Below are 24291 nucleotides of genomic sequence, written 5' to 3'. Positions count from 1 at the left end.
AATCCAAGTGCCAATGCCGTTTAGCAAACTCCAGGCATTTACATATGTTGGATGACATGAAAATAGAGCTCTTTGGCCACACACACCAGTGGTGTGTTTGGCGTCGAAATGAGAATATATGAACAGAAAAGAACGCCATACCTACTGTAAAATATGGTGGTGGTTCTGGCGCTATTTTGCTTCCATTGGTCTTGGGGCCTTTAAGGCCAACGGCATCATGAACTTTACCCAGCACCGGGACATTTTAGCCAAATACCTGGTGTCCTCCCCCAGGAGGCTGAAACTTGGCCCCAAATGGATCTTTCAGCAAGACAATAACCCCAATAACACTTCAAAGACCATAAAGAAATGGTTCTATAGCAGTGGAGGCTGCTGTGGGGAGGAGGGGTCATACGTGGTTTCCAGCCACATGGAAACCACGTATGATACCAACCATTGATTGCATTCCAGCCATAATTATGAGCCGTCCTCCCCTCAGCAGCCTCCACTGTTCTATAGCTAGGTTTCCATCCAAATAGCAACAGATTTTCATGCTAATATAACAAAAATACATAAACAATATGCACATTTTCCCACCAGAGATGTGTTTCCATCCAATTGACTTGTTGACGGTAAAAGGCTGTGCTTGATGACGTAGTGCACATAAAAATAACATAAAAATAATAATAATAGGTTAAATTCCCATGTACCGAATAAAACATACAAGTTAAATGGGTTTCCATAGCATTTTCAACACTACTGATGGTTTTGTCACAAAAAAACATTTCTTACATAGCAAATGTGCCCACTCTGGTCTTGGCACGTGCACTCGATATAGAACAGCTCGCTTGTATAGCCTACATGATGAGATTATTATGGGGGGAAAAAGCAACTATCAAGCTCATCACAGTGCAGTTTCACCACCCTGTGAAGTTCATCATAATTGATTTCATCTGTAGCATAATAAACTGCATGCTTTCCCGAGTGAGAGGACCACACACACCATATAATCTCGTGACTCCAAGTTTGATAAGATGGTTATTATTATATCGATATTTGCGCATAAAGGCATTTCCACTTCCATTTCTTGCATAATACATTTTACAGACACAAAAAGATCCCACCTTGTCTAGCATATTTTGTTTTGTTGACATTTGGAAGGTTTACCAACAAATTTTGATCAGGCCTGTCGTCACATTTTTTTATCCAACATAAAAAGGTTGACTGGAAACCTGGTTATTTGCCACAAAATCAACATTTTGCAATGGCCATCTGTCTCTGGATTTGAAACCCATTTTCAAGTCCATAAACTTAGACAAAGGATATCAAGCATCTGGAAGGATTCTGTATGGAGTAATGGTCTAAGATCCCTCCCAACGTGTTCAACTCATAAAACATTTTAGAAAATGTCTCAGTGCCATTATCCTCACGAGGTGAGCTATTGAAAGGTATTAAAAACAGACTCCTACCTTTTTGAGAAGAAAAAAAATATTACTGTTAAACAATCTCTTTCTCTGAGCATTTATATTCATATAAAATAATAGAGTTTGCTAAATGTTTGGAGCATACAATATAGCTCACTGTTTCAATTATTTATTTTATACAATAATTTTTGCTCATCTTTATCAAGGATATCAATCATTTCGAACCCCACTGTATATACCAAACACAGTTAAAGTCCATATAAATAGAACACTTATGCTCATTCCTTAGAGTTTCAGTTCAGGCAACAGAGTTGGCCAACATTAATACATCTACATGTATGTAGGGTGGGTGAGATGTCTGGACTCTGGACATTAAATGAGATGGATGATAGCACTTCATCTCCTGTAATCCACAACATGAACAGACAGCAGGTACAAAAATCTCCTCAATGCTCTCCCAGATAATAGCCTTGCTTTGTCTCTGAACAAAATACTATTATTATGCATAGTTGCTTTACCCCTATTTACATGTACATATTACTTCAATTACCTCAACTAACTTGTACCCCCGCACATTGATTCGGTACCGGTACCCCCTGTATATATAGCCTTGCTATTGTTATTTTATTGTGTTACTTTTTTTCAACTTTAGTTTATTTAGTAAATATTTTCCCAACTCTTATTTTCTTAAAACTGCATTGTTGGTTAAGAGCTTGTCAATGTGCTGGTCAAGCAATGGGCTTGTCAAAGCATTTCACGATGTATTCGGGGGATGAACATTGTTCTTTGATTGGATTTAATTTCTTGGCGAATAGTATATTTTAATTTATTGCCCTAGTCCCCATGTTTCTGCTCTGGTGGCGCCTGCATAGCTCTTCTGCCTTCTGTGTTGCGCTGTGGTTTTTGGACCAGGTGATACGAAGCCGACTGGAGAAAGGTTCCTACATGTTACTTCCTCCTGGCTGCACAGTACAAGGGCATTGTTTGTAGCCATGGGTGGATGACATGCATTATGGAACAGGCTGTGGTCCTATAGCCACACAGAGACAGACCCAGACCCATTTCCTACAGACAGGAAGCTCAGGCCATATATCGCCACAAAGGGCACCACTCACTTGTTTGCAGTCTGATGTGAAGCGTGTGTGTATCCAGGTGAGAGAGGGAGGGAGAACGTGTGTGTGCGTGCATGTGTGTGTATTTGAGAGAGTGTGTCTTCACCCTGCGTGTGTGTGGTGTGTCAAGTCACCCTGAATGTAGGCACTTGTATATTTACCTTGTAAAAATAGAATCAGAATGATTTTATTTCTATGGTTTAGCCCCTCTTCTTAGATCAATTCCATTTTCTGTCTGTCCTAGATGGGCAGTAGATGGTTGTGTGAAGAAGAGAGAGTAGAAGGAGAGAGAAACATGTGTGCGTCTTTCTCATTATTTATGTTTTGTTTGTCTATCTAGCAATGACGTGTGTGTGTGTGTGTCGTTTCCATGGCAATGTGTTCTGTTCATACATGTGCGTCTATCAGATGTGTCCATGTCTTTTTTGTTTAAGTGTCTGTGTGCCCACGTCCGTGTGTTTGTGTACATTATGTCATGAGTCAGTATGTGCCTCTACGTTCCACTTTCTATCCCTCCCTGACACCCCCCCGCCCCGCTCCCCAAACAGCCAATAAGGAAGAGACAGTGACGGGTCTGACATCACCTGACTACGTGGAGATAGCCATATACTGCATCGGGGTGTTCCTGATCGCCTGTATGGTGGTCATCGTGGTGGTGTGCCGAATGAGGAATACGGCTAAGAAGCCTGACTTCGGGAACCAGCCAGCAGTCCACAAACTCAGCAAGCAGATACCTCTGCGTCGCCAGGTAACAGAAAGTAGATAAGGGGTTTCCAAGGCATTTAACACCCATAAAAAGACAAACTCCACACACACATGCATTTATACATAATTCTCTTTTCACACTATTGTGCCGACCCAAACCAAACTGTACTGACTGGGATTTTATTTGTTCATGGTTTCAGCTACTATGGTGGATGTGTAACCAGGCCAGCTCAGTACAGCTTGGTTTGGTTCAGGTTCAGCAGTGTGAAAAGCCCCATATACTCCATCTTAAATAAAAACAACAGAAAATAGTCCAAGGTTTACCTACCAAGAGCAGAAAACACCCAAAAAGTTCCACCGCATTTGTATTCCTGACATAGATCAATTGGGTTACTGGGACTGATTTGATTTGAGAGCCCAGTTAATTTAGCTGTTCAGGGGAAGTGGATAATAAGACTACTGTAACTAATACATCGCACTGCTTGAGGTGCTATGCATCAGTTAACTCCACTGAAAGACAGCTAGCTACAGTGAATGGTGTCTGAGCATGTTAGCACTGCTCTCCAGCACCTCTAGCTCCTGTTCTAGCTCCTCTACCTCTCTGTGAGTGATGCTTTTCCCTCAAGGGGAAAACAAACTCCAAGAGGTACAAAAAGTGATGGATTACATTCCTGCGAGAGATGGGTGGTTCCAGTGTCAAGGTAAGGTTGGAGCAGAAAGGAGAGAAGAGCCCTGAGGACAATGATAAACGGACACATTCATCAGATAGAACGTTACTCTAGCACTGAGATGTGATCACTAATGATCCCTAACATGCATTAACTTGCTTTTTAAAAAGCATGAAGAATATGTTGATTTGCACAGTATCAATATAATTTAAAGCCCATGTAATGAGGCATTTGATCTTTAGATTTTTTTTCATCACACAGACACGTGTGCGCCCACACACACCTACCCACCTACACTCCTGGTCCTCACAATAATAGTAATACAAACACACACACATGCCTATCCCTGCCATTTCTTATTTGACCAGTGTATCTAGGCTCAGGTGATCAGCCAATCTGTCGTCTCCTACAGGTGTCAAATGACTCCAGCTCCTCGATGAACTCCAGCACCCCATTGGTCCGCATCACCACACGACGCAGCTCGGCCGGCCATGACGACCCCATCCCAGAGTACGACCTCCCAGAGGACCCACGCTGGGAGTTTTCCAGAGACAGGTGATGGGCAGGGACGGGAACGGGTAGGAATGGGGAAGGGTAAAGGTAAAGGATGTAGCGGGGAGGGGTCAGTGTACAAAGGTGTCATTGACCTCAACAGTATGGCCACATTTCAGGCCGCCTACATAGTAGTCACTCACCAAACCTCAGAACATCTCTGTTTCATAATTTTCTTTCAATTCGAAAGAGGCTAAACGTGTCTCACTGGAGAAGCATCCAAGTGAATGAAACAGCACCCCTCTTTCTCAGTATGTGTAGCCCATCTATCTGATGCTGTCTGGTCAAAAAGAGTGACATTGTTGCCGCCCGTAGCATTGAATGTAAGAGAAGCCACTGAGCATTTGGCCTCCTTTGATAATTTAAAAAAAATAATTATAATAGCCAGTTAGCGTTGAGCTAAACTGAGTGAGCTCAACTGTGAATGTTCCTGGCACACTAAAAAAGTGTCAAGGGTAGCCAGTTTGGATTTGACTTCAGAACAATCACATCAAAAGCAGAACGGCATTTATAGCAAAAAAAAATGTAATAGTTGCATCTCATTGTGTCGTTGTCCTCCGGTGGCTAGCTAGCTAAAACTATCCCTTTTCCTAAATTAGCCATGGATGGAGATAGGGATTTGGACTTGTGGTTTTACTTCATTCTCCGTACCGGCCAATGATTATAAATGGCGATTCTGATCCAACCATAAATTCATACATTGTGCCCCTGGCCTGAGAGGATGGAAGTAGCTAGATCTAATAGGCTAATGTTAGCTAGCTGGCCTGGCACATAGATGGCCATGAAAGGAAGATAGGCTAGCGAGCAAGCATTTTAGCCAGGTAGCCTAGGACAACAAAAACTTCAAGCGTATACAAAATCTTCAAGCGTGTACTTAGCCAACAAGAGAGGATCAGTTATTGGCGTTTCTCTACAAGTAGGGTGAGGCAACATGTTTTTTCTACTTGCACGCACACACAAACACACAAATCAGTACCATGGGCAGCCACATCATATTTAGCTTACATTGATTGGACTAAGTTGTTTTTGGTGTCTTTCCACTATATTAAACAGACAGTTGAAGTCGGAAGTTTACTTACACTTAGGATTTGAGTCATTAAAAGTCGTTTTTCAACCACTCCACAAATTTCTTGTTCCAAGTTGGTTAGGACATCAACTTCGTGCATGACACAAGTAATTTTTCCAGCAATTGTTTACAGAAAGATTATTTCACTAATAATTCACTGTATCACAATTCCAGTGGGTCAAAAGTTCACATACACTAAATTGACTATGCAGTTAATTAAACAGCTTGGAAAATTTCAGAAAGTTATGTAATGGCTTTAGAAGCTTCTGATAGGCTAATTGACTTGATTTGAGTCAATTGGAGGTGTACCTGTGAATGTATTTCAAGGCCTGCCTTCAAACTCGGTGCATCTTTGCTTGACATCATGGGGAAATCAAAATGAATTATCCAAGACCTCAGAAAAAAAAGTGTAGACCTCCACAAGTCTGGTTCATCCTTGGGAGCAATTTCCAAACGCCAGAAGGTACAAACAATAGTACCCAAGTATAAACACCATGGGCCCACGCAGCCGTCATACCGCTGAGGAAGGAGACGTTTCTTTCTCCTATAGATGACCGTGCTTTGGTGCGAAAATCAAATCAATTGAGTTGCAAATCAATCCCAGAACAGCAGCAAAGGACCTCGTGAAGATGCTGAAGGAAACCGGTACAAAAGTATCTATATCCACAGTGAAACGAGTCCTATATCGACATAACCTGAAAGGCCGCTCAGCAAGGAAAAAGCCACTGCTCCAAAACCGCCATAAAAAAAGCCAGACTACAGTTTGCAACTGCACATGTGGACAAAGATCGAACTTTTTGGAGGAATGTCCTCTGGTCTGATGAAACAAAAATTGAACTGTTTGGCCATAATGACCATTGTTATGTTTGGAGGGAAAATGGGGAGGCTTGCAAGCCAAAGAACACCATCCCAACCGTGAAGCACGGGGTTGGCAGCATCATGTTGTGGGGGTGCTTTGCTGCAGGAGGGACTGGTGCACTTCCAAAATAGATGGCATGGGGAAGGAAAATTATGTGGGTATATTGAAGCAATATCTCAAGACATCAGTCAGGAAGTTAGTTGCAAATGGGTCTTCCAAATGGACAATGACCCCAAGCGTACTTCCAAAGTTGGGGCAAAATGACTTAAGGACAACAAATTCAAGGTATTGGAATGGCCAAAGCCCTGACCTCAATCCTATAGAAAATGTGTAGGCAAAACTGAAAAAGCGTGTGCGAGCAAGGAGGCCTACAAACTTGACTCAGTTACACCAGCTCTGTCAGGTAAGAAGAGGGGTGGGAGTGTATGCCTTATGGCTAACGAGACGTGGTGTGATCAAAGAAACATACAGGAACTCAAATCCTTCTGTTCACCTGATTTAGAATTCCTCACAATCAAATGTCGACCGCATTATCTACCAAGAGAATTCTCTTCGATTATAATCACAGCCGTATATATTCCCCCCCAAGCAGACACATTGATAGCTCTGAACAAACTTTATTTGACTCTTTGCAAACTGGAATCCATACATCCTGAGGCTGCATTCATTGTAGCTGGGGATTTTAACAAGGCTAATCTGAAAACAAGACTCCCTAAATTGTATCAGCATATCGATTGCGCAACCAGGGCTGGAAAAACCTTGGATCATTGTTACTCTAACTTCCGCGACGCATATAAGGCCCTGCCCCGCCCTCCTTTCGGAAAAGCTGACCACGACTCCATTTTGTTGACCCCTGCCTACAGACAGAAACTAAAACAAGTAGCTCCCACGCTGAGGTCTGTCCAACGCTGGTCAGACCAAGCTGATTCCACACTCCAAGACTGCTTCCATCACGTGGACTGGGATATGTTTCGTATTGCGTCAGATAACATTGACGAATACGTTGATTCAGTGTGCGAGTTCATTAGAACGTGCGTTGAAGATGTCGTTCCCATAGCAACGATTAAAACATTCCCTAACCAGAAACCGTGGATTGATGGCAGCATTCGCGTGAAACTGAAAGCGCGAACCACTGCTTTTAATCAGGGCAAGGTGACTGGTAACATGACCGAATACAAACAGTGCAGCTATTCCCTCCGCAAGGCTATCAAACAAGCTAAGCATCAGTATAGAGACAAAGTAGAATCTCAATTCAACGGCTCAGACACAAGAGGTATGTGGCAGGGTCTACAGTCAATCACGGACTACAAGAAGAAAACCAGCCCAGTCACGGACCAGGATGTCTTGCTCCCAGGCAGACTAAATAACTTTTTTGCCCGCTTTGAGGACAATACAGTGCCACTGACACGGCCTGCAACGAAAACATGCGGACTCTCCTTCACTGCAGCCGAGGTGAGTAAAACATTTAAACGTGTTAACCCTCGCAAGGCTGCAGGCACAGACGGCATCCCCAGCCGCGCCCTCAGAGCATGCGCAGACCAACTGGCCGGTGTGTTTACGGACATATTCAATCAACCCCTATACCAGTCTGCTGTTCCCACGTGCTTCAAGAGGGCCACCATTGTTCCTGTTCCCAAGAAAGCTAAGGTAACTGAGCTAAACTACTACCGCCCCGTAGCACTCACTTCCGTCATCATGAGGTGCTTTGAGAGACTAGTCAAGGACCATATCACCTCCACCCTACCTGACACCCTAGACCCACTCCAATTTGCTTACCGCCCAAATAGGTCCACAGACGATGCAATCTCAACCACACTGCACACTGCCCTAACCCATCTGGACAAGAAGAATACCTATGTGAGAATGCTGTTCATCGACTACAGCTCGGCATTCAACACCATAGTACCCTCCAAGCTCGTCATCAAGCTCGAGACCCTGGGTCTCGACCCCGCCCTGTGCAACTGGGTACTGGACTTCCTGACGGGCCGCCCCCAGGTGGTGAGGGTAGGCAACAACATCTCCACCCCGCTGATCCTCAACACTGGGGCCCCACAAGGGTGCGTTCTGAGCCCTCTCCTGTACTCCCTGTTCACCCACGACTGCGTGGCCACGCACGCCTCCAACTCAATCATCAAGTTTGCGGACGACACAACAGTGGTAGGCTTGATTACCAACAATGACGAGACGGCCTACAGGGAGGAGGTGAGGGCCCTCGGAGTGTGGTGTCAGGAAAATAACCTCACACTCAACGTCAACAAAACTAAGGAGATGATTGTGGACTTCAGGAAACAGCAGAGGGAACACCCCCCTATCCACATCGATGGAACAGTAGTGGAGAGGGTAGTAAGTTTTAAGTTTCTCGGCATACACATCACAGACAAACTGAATTGGTCCACTGTGTGAGACAGCATCGTGAAGAAGGCGCAGCAGCGCCTCTTCAACCTCAGGAGGCTGAAGAAATTTGGCTTGTAACAAAAAGTACTCACAGACTTCTACAGATCGAGAGCATCCTGGCGGGCTGTATCACCGCCTGGTACGGCAACTGCTCCGCCCACAACCGTAAGGCTCTCCAGAGGGTAGTGAGGTCTGCACAACGCATCACCGGGGGCAAACTACCTGCCCTCCAGGACACCTACACCACCCAATGTTACAGGAAGGCCATAAAGATCATCAAGGACAACAACCACCCGAGCCACTGCCTGTTCACCCCGCTATCATCCAGAAGGCGAGGTCAGTACAGGTGCATCAAAGCTGGGACCGAGAGACTGAAAAACAGCTTCTATCTCAAGGCCATCAGACTGTTAAACAGCCACCACTAACATTGAGTGGCTGCTGCCAACACACTGACACTGACTCAACTCCAGCCACTTTAATAATGGGAATTGATGGGAAATGATGTAAAATATATCACTAGCCACTTTAAACAATGCTACCTAATATAATGTTACATACCCTACATTATTCATCTCATATGCATACGTATATACTGTACTCTATATCATCGACTGCATCCTTATGTAATACATGTATCACTAGCCACTTTAAATATGCCACTTTGTTTACATACTCATCTCATATGTATATACTGTACTCGATACCATCTACTGTATCTTGCCTATGCTGCTCTGTACCATCACTCATTCATATATCTTTATGTACATATTCTTTATCCCCTTACACTGTGTATAAGACAGTAGTTTTGGAATTGCTAGTTAGATTACTTGTTGGTTATTACTGCATTGTCGGAACTAGAAGCACAAGCATTTCGCTACACTCGTATTAACATCTGCTAACCATGTGTATGTGACAAATAAAAATTTGATTTGAAAATGCACCCAAATTATTGTGGGAAGCTTTAGGAAGGCTACCCAAAACATTTGACCAAAGTTAATCAATTTAAAGGCATTGCTACCAAATACTAATTGTGTATGTAAACTTCTGACCCACTGGGAATGTGATGAAATAAAGAAATAATTCTCTCTACTATTATTCGGACATTTCACATTCTTAAAATGAAGTGGTGATCCTAACTGACCTAAGACAGGGAATTTTTACTAGGATTAAATTTCAGGAATTGTGAAACTTGAGTTTAAATGTATTTGGCTAGGTGTATGTAAACTTCCGACTTCAACTGTAGGTGATTTGATAATGTTGAAGTTGAAATGGTGCTGGAATAGTGAAGGCAGCTCTTTTCGACTTGAGGTAACTCTCCGTGGTTCTAAATCAATGGTTGTTTTGTAGTCCAAAAATATCAGAAACAATTTGCTTGACCATGCTGTAGGTTATGTAACTGTTTGTTACATGCAAAATGCTTTGAGGACTTGCTCGCTGGGTTTGTGATGAAACAAAGGTGTGGTTGAATTTATTCTGCCACTGTGTCTCTTCTTATTGTCTCGGCTTTCGGCCTACAGTATATATAATATGAACTAACAGGTTATAGAGCAAACAACCAAATTATCACAACACATAGGCTACTGGACTGCAATATAGAGTAAGTGTCTTTCACATTTTTGTTACGCAACTGTTTCACCGACCCCCTGGAATGCGGCATATGGCTTTCTCAGGTATTTCTCTGAGAATCGGTAAGGCAATGGGTGAGGCCCAAGATTAGCTGCATACTGCTGTAAGCTGCAGTCGGTGAGGTTTTTGCTCAGTTTGGAATGTATTTCTACCTAACACACCATCAGTGGGTCTGTAAAATCCAGAATCATCCGGTTTTCAGGAGAAAAGCAGAGAAGAGGCGAAGCCTGAAAACCGTATGCTTCCGGTTTCCTTCGACCCCACTCAGGCGTTTATTTTACGCCTGCTACTTTAGGTTATCGAACTTCAAACAAACCCAGAAATGAATCCAGTGCAGTGTCCCAGTTGTCAGAGATTGTGGCAGTGATTTCACGCTAGCTCTTTCAAGTGAAAGTGTGAATGTTGCTAATTACTTTGTCTCCTAACTAGATGCATTGTAGTAGCATGTACCCCCTTATCATGAATGACAACGTTAGCTAATATTTGGCTAACTGATTGTGTATGCAGGTACTAGTGTTGTCTGGTATAATATACCATTAAGCACCATTGAACATGGTCTGTGATCTGTAATGATTAACCAGTGAGTAATGACTGTGGCTGTGATAAAAAATGTCACTGTACCAGAGTAGTGTTCATTAGGCAGCAAACAGAAGAAAATTAACTTAAGAAACACACACAATAAGAAACACACATGTTTCTTTTCCATGTTTAAAAACTTTGGTCTCTACTGAACATGACCCAGGGTGGCCATTGGCACCCAGCCCTTTCCGTATCGCTTACACAGACCAATGAGTCATGTCTCAGTGCTACACAGTACCAGGGTCCTGTTCATTAGGCACCAAACAGAAGGAAACAGACTGAAACCGGGAGGAACTACCTGGAAGTGTCCAATGAGAAAAGCATATTTTCGATTAATGTTGCACTTTTCCTTTTTGCCTACTGAACAGGACCGTGTGTGTGTGTGTCTGTGTGTGTGTCATGGCTGTAATCTGTGTTTGTGCTGTGACTGTTTGCTTTGCCTCATACCAGGGGAGTTAGTCCCTACTACGAGTTGAACTAGTGGCCTCAGTCAGTTTCAGTGGAAAGTGTCAGGCTGAAGGCCACAACAGACTTATACAAAGTGATTTTGCTTCGGTGAGGTCTCTTGTTGTTAAGCAATGGGGAAACCCCAGACAGTAAAACACAATCCGGCTCTTGGGTTATTAATATGCTTCTGCCTGTGGTGTTTCGCCATGCCATGTTTTTGTGAAGATTTAACAGTAGGAGATCAAAAGCATTCAACATGTCTCCTTGGCATGCTCAATTAAGCCCCTACTGTTAAATCTAGTGTGTCTCTCGTTCATCTCTGTCTCCTCTCCGACTCTCCTCGTCTGTCATTCCCAAGTGCCTCGGGGGCCGTGGTGGAGATGCGGAACACTCAGGAATGCTAACGTTTGTGCTGGCATGGAAGAAAAAATAACATTGATTATGTGTGGTGGGCCAGGGCAGAAAGGGTGCCATTGAGCTAGGGGTGGTGGTGGGGGGGGGGGGGGGGATCTGTGTGGACAGACTAGGGATTGTGTTACTCTGATGGCGTGCTGGCCTTAGGCCCCGGAGCCAGTGTGAATGTTTACACAACCTCAAGTCTGGGCCACAGGGGCAGGCCACCGCCTGTCAATCAAACTAGGACCAATCTATTACCAAAGGATCAGTGAGCAGAGAGGTGTTGTGACCATGAGTGATTGTGGGACTGGGTCTAAGTGTGTGTGCGTGCGTGCACATGCCCATGTGAGTGTGTATAAAGGGGAGCTATTACAAATTATGTGTGTAGCTATACAGCTGTTTGAACTATTCTTCTAACCTCTCCCTCTCCTCCTCTACAGGTTAACTCTGGGCAAGCCGCTGGGCGAGGGCTGCTTTGGCCAGGTGGTGATGGCCGAAGCATTGGGCATTGATAAGGACAAGCCCAAGGAGGCCGTCACAGTGGCTGTGAAGATGCTGAAAGGTAAAGTGCATTCAGAAAGTATTCAGACCCCTTGAGATTTTGTTACTTTACAGCCTTATTCTAAAATGGATTAAATTGTTGTTTTTTTACTCTTCAATCTATACACAATACCCCATAATGACAAAGCAAAACAGGTTCAGAAATGTTTGCTAATTTATTAAAAATAAAAGCCTGAAATATCACAATTACATAAGTAGAGGCCTTACTTAGTACTTTGTTGAAGCACCTTTGGCAGCGATTACAGCCTAGAGTCTTCTTTTGTATGACGCTACAACCTTGGCACACCTATATTTGGGGAGTTTCTCCCATTCTCCTCTGCAGAATGTCTCAAGCTCTGTCAGATTGCATGGGGAGCGTCGCTGCACAGCTATTTTCAGGTCTCTCCAGAGATGTTAGATCGGGTTCAAGTCCGGGCTCTGGCTGGGCCACTCAAGGACATTCAGAGACTTGTCCAGAAGCCACTCCTGGGTTGTCTTGGCTGTGTTCTTAGGATCGTTGTCCTGTTAGAAGGTGAACCTTCACCCCTGTCTGAGATCTTGAGCTCTCTGGAGCAGGTTTTCATGATCTCTCTGTACTCTGTTCATCTTTACCTCGATCGTGACTAGTCTCCCAGTCCCTAGTGCTGAAAAACATCCCCACAGCATGATGCTGCCACCACCAAGCTTCTCCGTAGGGCCACACCGATCTCGACAAACCATTTCTGTATGGACCTCGGTTTGTGTGCAAGTGCATTCTCATGCGAAAACAGGACCTTCCCCAAACTGTTGCCACAAAGTTGGAAGCACAGAATCGTTTAGAATGTCATTGTATGCTGTAGCATTTAGATTTATCTTCACTGGAACTAAGGGGCCCAAACCATGAAAAACAGACCCAGATCATTATTCCTCCTTCACCAAACTTTACAGTTGGCACTATGCATTCGGTCAGGTAGCGTTCCACAGGCATCCTCCAAACCCAGATTTGTCCGTCGGACTGCCAGATGGTGAAGCGTGATTCATCACATCATAGTCCAATAGCCCCGAGCTTTACACCACTCCAGCCGACCCTTGGCAGTGTGCATGGTGATTTTAGGCTTGTGTGTGGCTGCTCGGCCATGGAAACTCATTTCATGAAGCTCCCGACTAACAGTTCTTGTGCTGACGTTGCTTCCAGAGACAGTTTGGAACTCGGTAATGAGTGTTGCAACCGAGGACTGAGGATTTTTACGCATTACGCGCTTCAGCACTCAGTGGTTCTGTTGTGTGAGCTTGTCTGGCCTACCACTTCGCGGCTGAGCCGTTGTTTCTCTTAGCCATTTCCACTTCACAATAACAGCACTTAGTTGACGGGGCCAAATTTAGCAGGGCAGAAATCTGACGAACTGACTTGTTGGCAAGGTGGCATCCTATGACAGCGCCACATTGAAAGTCACTGAGATTTTCAGTAAGGTCATTCTACTGACAATGTTTGTCTATGCTCGATTTTATACACCTGTCAGCAACGGCTGTGGCTGAAATAGCCAAATCCACTAATTTGAAGGGGTGTCCACATACTTTTGTGTATATGTGTATATATATATATATAGTGTACATACAAACCTGCCTATATGTCACTGAATGTGCATGTGTACCTGAACCCAAAATCTAGGTGTGTGTGTACCATAAAAGGTTCTGTGTAATGGATGCCTACAGCGCGTAAGCAGGCAACATCATATATTTGATGCGCAAAGATATAGTCACTCGGTGGACATTTAATGTTGCCATTAAGTCATACATAATCAGATAACATTGGAAATTGGCTAGATTTGTTTCTACCTACCTAAGGATTCATTTGATAGCCACCATGTAGCTATAGCTCACACATAGACCAAATTGAAACTTACATTTTAAGATGTTTGCTGTTTGGTGAAAACATTGTATAAAGTAAACATGACTCTGGGGCTCGGCCTGCCCTTGTAAATTCATATGCCCATATTTGGTAGTAGGTCACACCAAAGATTTGAAGGCACCGATCAATAGCCAAGATACTTAGCTTTCCGCAGACACCCTACTTTTCCAAACTGAATTGAATAAATAAAAAATCTAATAGGGCCCCCAAATATGGGGACTTTACATTTTAAAGTAACTGAGCGAGACAGGACCATCCAGGGAGGGCTAGTTAACAGGTAATGATGCTGACAAATGAATGCAGCCTATAACATTGCGCATGTGTCTGTAATTAATTAATATGTATTTTCTGTCCTCTATAATGACCCATTGTTCATCCCTCCTCCTTCCCCCCTCCAGACGATGCTACAGAAAAGGACCTGTCTGATCTGGTGTCAGAGATGGAGATGATGAAGATGATCGGTAAACACAAGAACATTATCAACCTGCTAGGGGCCTGTACACAAGATGGTGAGTACAAGGGTCTCTACCATAACTTACTCTGTACCTCTCCCATACATCTACAGTCGTGGCCAAAAGTTGAGAATGGCACAAATATTAATTTCCACAAAGTTTGCTGCTTCAGTGTCTTTAGTTATTTTTTGTCAGATGTCACTATGGAATACTGAAGTATTTCAGTAAATTACAAGCATTTCATTGACAATTACATAAAGTTGATGCAAAGAGTCAATATTGGCAGTGTTGACCCTTCTTTTTCAAGACCTCTGCAATCCACCGTGGCATGCTGTCAATTAACTTCTGGGCCAAATTAACTTCGGGGCCAAACTGATGGCAGTGTTTTCTTGCATAATAAATGTTTGGAGTTTGTCCACAAGCCTCTTGAGGATTGACCTCAAGTTCTCAATGGGATTAAGGTCTGGGGAGTTTCCTGGTCTTGGACCCAAAATATTGATGTTTTGTTCCCCGAGCCACTTAGTTATCACTTTTGCCTTATGGCAAGGTGCTCCATCATGCTGGAAAACGCATTGTTCGTCACCAAACTGTTCCTGGATGGTTGGGAGAAGTTGCTCTCGGAGGATGTGTTGGTACCATTCTTTATTCATGGCTGTGTTCAGAAAAATTGTGAGCGAGCCCACTCCTGTTATGCAGGTGAGTGAGGACCCAAAAGCGGTTTAACAAAAACAGAGTCCTTTAATGTCAAAACACAGGGAAGACATAGATCCTCTTCAAATGTATTGAATGGCAAAATAGACAACCCGCAGAGAGGGCGACAAATAAATCATAAAGTCCTTCTGATATTACAGAAGCGTCCCCTTCTAGCAGCAGAGGAGAATAGCAGAGTTAGCGGCGACAGACTGCTGGTCTCTCTGGGTAGGCGCGGGTTGTAGAGGACAGAGGTACCTGATCACACGTAGCATCAGATGAACAGGCAGATTCCGACAGGACGAGACAAGGGTGAAGCAAACGTGACGATAGTTTGGTTCTGGCATGAGAAACTCAAACGAGAATCTGACAAAGACAGAAGCAGGAACAGAGAGAGAAATAGAGAACTAATCAGAGGGAAAAAAGGGAACAGGTGGGAAAAGGGTGAACGAGGTAGTTAGAAAAGATGAGGAACAGCTGGGGGAAGGAAAGGAAGAGAAGGTAACCTAATACGACCAGCAGGGGGAAACGGAGTGAAGAGAAAGAACAGGAACAAGACAATATCTAGGACTCTTAGTTCTACGCTTATTAGCGGCTCTCACAGTCTGCGCCCTATAACGGCAAAGTGCAGACCTGACCCTCTTCCAGGTGCGCTCACAACGTTGGACAAACGCCTTGAGCGGAGGGGACGCTGGACTCGGCGAGCTGAGACGAGAACAGTGAAGGCTGATACCCGAGGCTACTCTGAAAAGGAGATAGCCCGGTCGCAGACGAAGGAAGCGAGTTGTGGGCGTATTCTGCCCAGGGAAGCTGTTCTGACCAAGATGCAGGGTTACGAAAAGAAAGACTGCGTAAGATGCGACCAATAGTCTGATTGGCCCGTTCTGCTTGACCGTTAGACTGGGGGTGAAAGCCGGAAGAGAGACTGACGGAAGCCCCAATCAAACGGCAAAACTCCCTCCAAAATTGAGACGTGAATTGCGGACCCCTGTCCGAAACGACGTCTGACGGAAGGCCATGAATTCTGAAAACATTCTCGATGATGATTTGTGCCGTCTCTTTAGCAGAAGGGAGCTTAGCGAGGGGAATAAAATGAGCCGCCTTAGAGAACCTATCGACAACCGTAAGAATAACAGTCTTCCCCGCTGACGAAGGCAGTCCGGTGATAAAGTCTAAGGCGATGTGAGACCACGGTCGAGAGGGAATGGGAAGCGGTCTGAGACGGCCGGCAGGAGGAGAGTTACCGGACTTAGTCTGCGCGCAGACCGAACAAGCAGCCACGAAACAACGCGTGTCATGCTCCCGAGTGGGCCACCAAAAACGCTGGCGAATGGAAGCAAGCGTACCCCGAACGCCGGGGTGGCCGGCTAACTTGGCAGAGTGAGCCCAGTGAAGAACGGCCAGACGAGTAGGAACGGGAACGAAAATAAGGTTCCTAGGACAAGCGCGCGGCGACGGAGTGTGAGTGAGAGCTTGCTTTACCTGCCTCTCAATTCCCCAGACAGTCAACCCGACAACACGCCCCTCAGGGAGAATCCCCTCGGGGTCGGTGGAGGCTACTGAAGAACTGAAGAGACGAGATAAAGCATCAGGCTTGGTGTTCTTAGAGCCCGGACGATAAGAAATTACAAAAAAAACAGCGCCCAACGAAAAACAGCGCCCAACGAGCCTGACGCGCATTAAGTCGTTTGGCAGAACGGATGTACTCAAGGTTCCTATGGTCAGTCCAAACGACAAAAGGAACGGTCGCCCCCTCCAACCACTGTCGCCATTCGCCTAGGGCTAAGCGGATGGCGAGCAGTTCGCGGTTTCCCACATCATAGTTACGTTCCGACGGCGACAGGCGATGAGAAAAATACGCGCAAGGGTGGACCTTGTCGTCAGAAAGGGAGCGCTGAGAAAGAATGGCTCCCACGCCCACCTCTGACGCGTCAACCTCGACAACGAACTGTCTAGAGACGTCAGGTGTAACAAGGATAGGTGCGGATGTAAACCGATTCTTGAGGAGATCAAAAGCTCCCTGGGCGGAAACGGACCACTTAAAGCACGTCTTGACAGAAGTAAGGGCTGTGAGAGGAGCTGCCACCTGGCCGAAATTAAGGATGAAACGACGATAGAAATTCGCGAAGCCGAGAAAACGCTGCAGCTCGACGCGTGACTTAGGGGCGGGCCAATCAATGACAGCTTGAACCTTAGCGGGATCCATCTTAATGCCTTCAGCGGAAATAACAGAACCGAGAAATGTGACGGAGGAGGCATGAAAAGAGCACTTCTCAGCCTTCACATAAAGACAATTCTCTAAAAGGCGCTGGAGGACACGTCGAACGTGCTGAACATGAATCTGGAGTGACGGTGAAAAAATCAGGATATCGTCAAGGTAAACGAAAACAAAGATGTTCAGCATGTCTCTCAGGACGTCATTCACTAATGCCTGAAAGACAGCTGGAGCGTTAGCGAGGCCGAAAGGAAGAACCCGGTATTCAAAGTGCCCTAACGGAGTGTTAAACGCCGTTTTCCACTCGTCCCCCTCCCTGATGCGCACGAGATGGTAAGCGTTACGAATGTCCAACTTAGTGAAAAACCTGGCTCCCTGCAGGATCTCGAAGGCTGAAGACATAAGAGGAAGCGGATAACGATTCTTAACTGTTATGTCATTCAGCCCTCGATAATCTACGCAGGGGCGCAGGGACCCGTCCTTCTTCTTAACAAAAAAAACCCCCCGCTCCGGCAGGAGAGGAGGAGGGGACTATGGTACCAGCGTCGAGAGCTACAGACAAATAATCCTCGAGAGCCTTACGTTCGGGAGCCGACAGAGAGTATAGTCTACCCCGGGGGGGAGTGGTTCCCGGAAGGAGATCAATACTACAATCATACGACCGGTGCGGAGGAAGAGAGGTGGCCCTGGACCGACTGAACACCGTGCGCAGATCGTGATATTCCTCCGGCACCCCACAAATCACCAGGCTCCTCCTGTGAAGAAGAGACAGAGGAAACAGGAGGGATAGCAGACATTAAACATTTCACATGACAAGAGACGTTCCAGGAGAGGATAGAATTACTAGACCAATTAATAGAAGGATTATGACAAACTAGCCAGGGATGGCCCAAAACAACAGGTGTAAAAGGTGAACGAAAAATTAAAAAAGAAATGGTTTCGCTATGATTACCAGAGACAGTGAGGGTTAAAGGTAGCGTTTCACGCAGAATCCTGGGGAGAGGACTACCATCCAAAGCGAACAAGGCCGTGGGCTCCCCTAACTGTCTGAGAGGAATGTCATGTTCCCGAGCCCAGGTTTCGTCCATAAAACAGCCCTCCGCCCCAGAGTCTATCAAGGCACTGCAGGAAGCTGACGAACCGGTCCAGCGTAGATGGACCGACAAGGTAGTGCAGGATCTTGAAGGAGAGACCAGAGTAGTAGCGCACCAGTAGCCCTCCGCTTACTGATGAGCTCTGGCTTTTACTGGACATGAAGTGACAAAATGACCAGCGGAACCGCAATAGAGACAGAGGCGGTTGGTGATTCTCCGTCCCTCTCCTTAGTCGAGATGCGGATACCCCCCAGCTGCATAGGCTCAGCACCCGAGCCGGCGGAGGAAGATGGTAGTGATGCGGAGAGGGGGGCAACGGATAACGCGAGCTCCTTTCCACGAGCTCGGTGACGAAGATCAACCCGTCGCTCTATGCGAATAGCGAGTTCAATCAAGGAATCCACGCTGGAAGGAACCTCCCGGGAGAGAATCTCATCCTTTACCTCCGCGCGGAGACCCTCCAGAAAACGAGCGAGCAAAGCCGGCTCGTTCCAGTCACTGGAGGCAGCAAGAGTACGAAACTCAATAGAGTAATCTGTTATGGATCGATTACCTTGACATAGGGAAGACAGGGCCCTGGAAGCTTCCTCCCCAAAAACAGAATGATCAAAAACCCGTATCATCTCCTCCTTAAAGTCCTGATACTGGTTAGTACACTCAGCCCTCGCCTCCCAGATTGCCGTGCCCCACTCACGAGCCCGTCCAGTAAGGAGAGATATGACGTAGGCGATACGAGCTGTGCTCCTGGAGTAAGTGTTGGGCTGGAGAGAAAACACAATATCACACTGGGTGAGGAACGAGCGGCATTCAGTGGGCTCCCCAGAGTAACACGGCGGGTTATTGATTCTGGGCTCCGGAGATTCGGAAGCCCTGGAAGTGGCCGGTGGATCGAGGCGGAGATGGTGAATCTGTTCTGTGAGGTCGGAGACTTGGGCGGCCAGGGTCTCAACGGCATGTCGAGCAGCAGACAATTCCTGCTCGTGTCTGCCTAGCATCGCTCCCTGGATCTCGACGGCTGAGTGGAGAGGATCCGAAGTCGCTGGGTCCATTCTTGGTCAGATTCTTCTGTTATGCAGGTGAGTGAGGACCCAAAAGCGGTTTAACAAAAACAGAGTATTTTAATGTCAAAACACAGGGAAGACATAGATCCTCTTCAAATGTATTGAATGGCAAAATAGACAACCCGCAGAGAGGGCGACAAATAAATCATAAAGTCCTTCTGATATTACAGAAGAGTCCCCTTCTAGCAGCAGAGGAGAATAGCAGAGTTAGCGGCGACAGACTGCTGGTCTCTCTGGGTAGGCGCGGGTTGTAAGAGGACAGAGGTACCTGATCACACGTAGCATCAGATGAACAGGCAGATTCCGACAGGACGAGACAAGGGTGAAGCAAACGTGACGATAGTTTGGTTCTGGCATGAGAAACTCAAACGAGAATCTGACAAAGACAGAAGCAGGAACAGAGAGAGAAATAGAGAACTAATCAGAGGGAAAAAAGGGAACAGGTGGGAAAAGGGTGAACGAGGTAGTTAGAAAAGATGAGGAACAGCTGGGGGAAGGAAAGGAAGAGAAGGTAACCTAATACGACCAGCAGGGGGAAACGGAGTGAAGAGAAAGAACAGGAACAAGACATAACATGACAACACATGACAACTCCCTTAGCTGAGAAGCAACTCCACACATGAATGGTCTCAGGATGCTTTACTGTTGGCATGACACAGGACTGATGGTAGCGCTCACCATGTCTTCTCCGGACAAGCTTTTTTTCCGGCTGCACCAAAAAATTGGAAAGGGGATTCCTCAGAGGAAATGACTTTACCCCAGTCCTCAGCTGTGCAATCCCTGTACCTTTTGCAGAATATCAGTCTGTCCCTGATGTTTTTCCTGGAGAGAAGTGGCTTCTTTGCTGCCCTTCTTGACACCAGGCCATCGTCCAAAAGTCTTCGCCTCACTGTGCGTGCTGCCATTCCTGAGCAAGCTCTGTAGTGGTGGTGCCCCGATCCCGCAGCTGAATCAACTTTAGCAGACGGTCCTGGCACTTGCTGGATTTTCTTGGGCGCCCTGAAGCCTTCTTCACAACAATTGAACCGCTCTCCTTGAAGTTCTTGATGATAAATGGTTGATTTAGGTGCAATCTTACAGCAATATCCTTACCTGTGAAGCCCTTTTTGTGCAAAGCAATGATGACGGCACGTGTTTGACAGAGGAAGAACAATGATTCCAAGCACCACCCTCCTTTTGAAGCTTCCAGTCTGTTATTCGAACTCAATCAGCATGACAGAGTGATCTCCAACCCTGTCCTCGTCAACACTCACACCTGTGTTAAATTCTCTAGGGTAGGGGGCAGCATTTGGAATTTTGGATGAAAAGCATGCCAGCTTTCTACTCAGGCCCAGAAGATAGGATATGCATATAATTAGTAGATTAGGATAGAAAACACTCTAAAGTTTCCAAAACTGTTAAATGAATGTGAGTATAACAGAACTGATTTGGCAGGCGAAAACCTGAGAAATCCATTCAGGAAGTCGTTTTTTTTTCTGTAGTTTTCTATTCAATGCCATTACAGTATCCATTGACTTAGGACTCAAATTGCAGTTCCTGTGCATTCCACTAGATGTCAACAGTCTTTAGAAATTGTTTCAGGCTTGTATTCTGAAAAATGAGGGAGTAAGAGCAGTCTGAATGAGTGGACCCTGCCGTGTCAGAGCTTTTTCATGCGAGCGACCAGAGACAGTGCCTTTCTTGTTTACCTTTTATATTGACGACGTTATTGTCCGGTTGAAATATTATAGATTATTTAGGCTAAAAACAACCTGAGGCTTGAATATAAACATTGTTTGACATGTTTCTATGAACTTTACGGATATAAAGTGGATTATCGAACAAAAGAAACATTTATTGAATACATTAATGTCTTCTGAGTGCACCCATATGAAGATTATCAAAGGTAAGGGATTCATTTTCTCTCTATTTCTGACTTGTGTAACTCTTCTACTTGGCTGGTTACTGTTTGTAATGATTTGTCTGCTGGGCTATGTTCTCAAATAATCGTAAGGTATGCTTTCGCCGTAAAGCATTTTTGAAATCTGACACCGTGGTTGGATTCACAAGAAGTTAATCTTTAAACCAATGTCAAATAGTTGTATCTTTTCTGAATTTTTATGAGTATGCCTGTATTTGAATTTGGCGCTCTGCAATCTCACTGGATGTTGGCCAGGTGGGACGCTAGCGTCCTAGAGAGGTTATTAACGAGAGAATCATTGACATGATGTCAGCTGGTCCTTTTGTGGCAGGGTTGAAATGCAGTGGAAATGTTTTTGGGGGATTCAGTTCATTTGCAAGGCAATTAATTTCAATTCATCTGATCACTCTTCATAATATTCTGGAGGACATGTAAATTGCCATCATACAAACTGAGGCAGCAGACTTTGTGAAAATTAATATTTGTGTCATTCTCAAAACTTTTGGCCACGACTGTACTATGAATATGGTGTTGAATATCAGAACTGAATCTACATCTGTATTTTATCCACACACACGACAAAACCTCTCCCACCATATATTTGTCATGTTTGACTCTGTCATTCACAAATTGTCAGCATTCAAGTTTTCAAGATAACATCCTGATGCCGATAATCCCTGATTGACTCGGTTCCTTCAATACTCAAGATTCATCCCTCCCCCCAATTTGTAAAGCAGTGATCAGTCAGTGTGGAGTCCTAAATGTGTGCATGTGTCCTCTCTCTCTTTCTGTCTGTGTCTCTTTTTCTCTCTGTGACAGGTCCTCTATATGTGATAGTGGAGTATGCCTCTAAAGGGAACCTGAGGGAGTACCTACGTGCCCGCAGGCCCCCTGGCATGGAATACTCCTACGATATTACCCGCTGCTCAGATGAACAGCTCACCTTCAAGGACTTGGTCTCCTGTACCTACCAGGTGGCACGGGGCATGGAATATCTGGCCTCACAGAAGGTACAGACACAAACACACATACAACATGTTCATTCTCACCATTCTGCTTGGTAGACACACTTCCTTGGCATTGCACTGGGTCCTTGTGACTAGGGCTTTAGCCATGGTGGTTGTGTAAAAAGTGTGTGTTTATCAATATTGTCTCCTAAAAACACATCTCTAGCCACCTGTCCAAATCTCAGCATTGTCTCTCTCTATCACACAAAGCCTCTCTGTGTGGACAACTGAAGAATAGCGTTTTCACAACGCATTCACAACTAGCAATGGGCACTATAGCCAAACACTCCATCACGCTCCTGCTTACTAGAGGAATGTGACAGAGCCTAGAGCATACAATAACACAGTATGCTAACACACTCACAAGCATACATACACACGCATACACACATGCACCTAAACACACATGCACAGGCAGACATACACATCTAGGTGCACAAACAACTTCTACCATGTATCTGTCATGAATCTTCCTCCAATTCAGGCATGTTTGTCGTGCATGTATTTTGTTGTCATGTTATATTAGGTAGCGTGTGTTACTTTAACCTTTTCACCCATGAGTTCCAAATATCTCTAACAGTCGCCCCAGGGCGAGTTTTTTTTTATGCACATGATGTCAGAATGCACTCACTGTTCCAAAATGTGATTATTACGAAACAGGACAATTAACCCGCGCTGCCCCAAACAAAAATAACTTGTCACTTTCAAGCTTCTTACTTAAGTTCTTCTTTAAGTTTTATTTTCTAACAATAGTTTAAATTGTGGTGTGTTCTACCTCCTCATTAATTGAAGTTCTGGTGACAAATCATGCATTCTGATTATTGCATAGATTGTAATGGACATCAAATCAAATTGTATTGGTCACATACACATGGTTAGCAGATGTTAATGCGAGTGTAGCGAAATGCTTGTGCTTCTAGTTCCGACAGTGCAGTAATATCTAACAAGTAATCTATCAATTTCCCAACAACTACCTAATACACACAAATCTAAAAGGGGTGAATGAGAATATGTACATATAAATATATGGATGAGCGATGGCCGAGCGGCATAGGCAAGGTGCAGTAGATGGCATAAACACAGTAAATACATATGATATGAGTGATGTAAGATATGTAAACATTATTAAATAGGCATTTTTTAAAGTGGCATTGTTTAAAGTGTCTAGTGATCCATGTATTAATGTGGCCACTGATTTGAGTCTCTATGTAGGCAGCAGCATCTTTGAGGTAGTGATTGCTGTTTAGCAGTCTGATGGCCTTGAGACAGAAGCTGTTTTTCAGTCTCTCGGTCCCAGCTTTGATGCACCTGTACTGACCTCTCCTTCTGGATGGTAGCAATGTGAACAGGCAGTGGCTCGGTGGTTGTTGTCCTTGATGATCTTTTTGGCCTTCCTGTGTCATCGGGTGCTGTAGGTGTCATGGAGGGCAGGTAGTTTTCCCCTGTGATGCGTTGTGCAGACCTCACCACCCTCTGGAGAGCCTTGCGGTTGAGGGCAGTTGCCGCCCCAGGCTGTGATACAGCCCGACAGGATGCTCTCGATTGTGCATCTGTAAAAGTCTGTCAGGGTTTTAGGTGACAAACCACATTTCTTCAGCCTCCTGAGGCTGTCTGTGTGGGTGGACCATTTCAGTTTG

The 24291-nt window shown here is 45.1% G+C and overlaps 1 protein-coding gene across 5 annotated transcripts in view; it reads left to right on the top strand.

Moving 5' to 3' along the window:
- The window catches only part of LOC115106751 (fibroblast growth factor receptor 2-like), a 95615-nt gene that overhangs the window by 53977 nt on the left and 17347 nt on the right, over positions 1-24291 (top strand). For 3 of the 5 annotated variants that reach the window (XM_065008061.1, XM_065008062.1, XM_065008063.1), the window contains 5 exons: positions 3064-3270; positions 4302-4443; positions 12248-12369; positions 14634-14744; positions 22467-22657. In XM_065008061.1, coding sequence (XP_064864133.1) covers positions 3064-3270; positions 4302-4443; positions 12248-12369; positions 14634-14744; positions 22467-22657 — 773 coding nt within the window. Of the gene's footprint in view, positions 1-3063; positions 3271-4300; positions 4444-12247; positions 12370-14633; positions 14745-22466; positions 22658-24291 lie in introns of all 5 variants that reach the window. The other 2 variants (XM_029629784.2, XM_029629785.2) reach the window with 1 other exon arrangement.

The sequence above is a fragment of the Oncorhynchus nerka genome, linkage group LG23 (genome assembly GCF_034236695.1).
Source record: "Oncorhynchus nerka isolate Pitt River linkage group LG23, Oner_Uvic_2.0, whole genome shotgun sequence".
NCBI classification, from domain to species: domain Eukaryota; kingdom Metazoa; phylum Chordata; class Actinopteri; order Salmoniformes; family Salmonidae; genus Oncorhynchus; species Oncorhynchus nerka.
The sequence above is the reverse complement of the archived record's forward strand: the minus strand, read 5'-3'. Positions and strand labels throughout refer to the sequence as shown.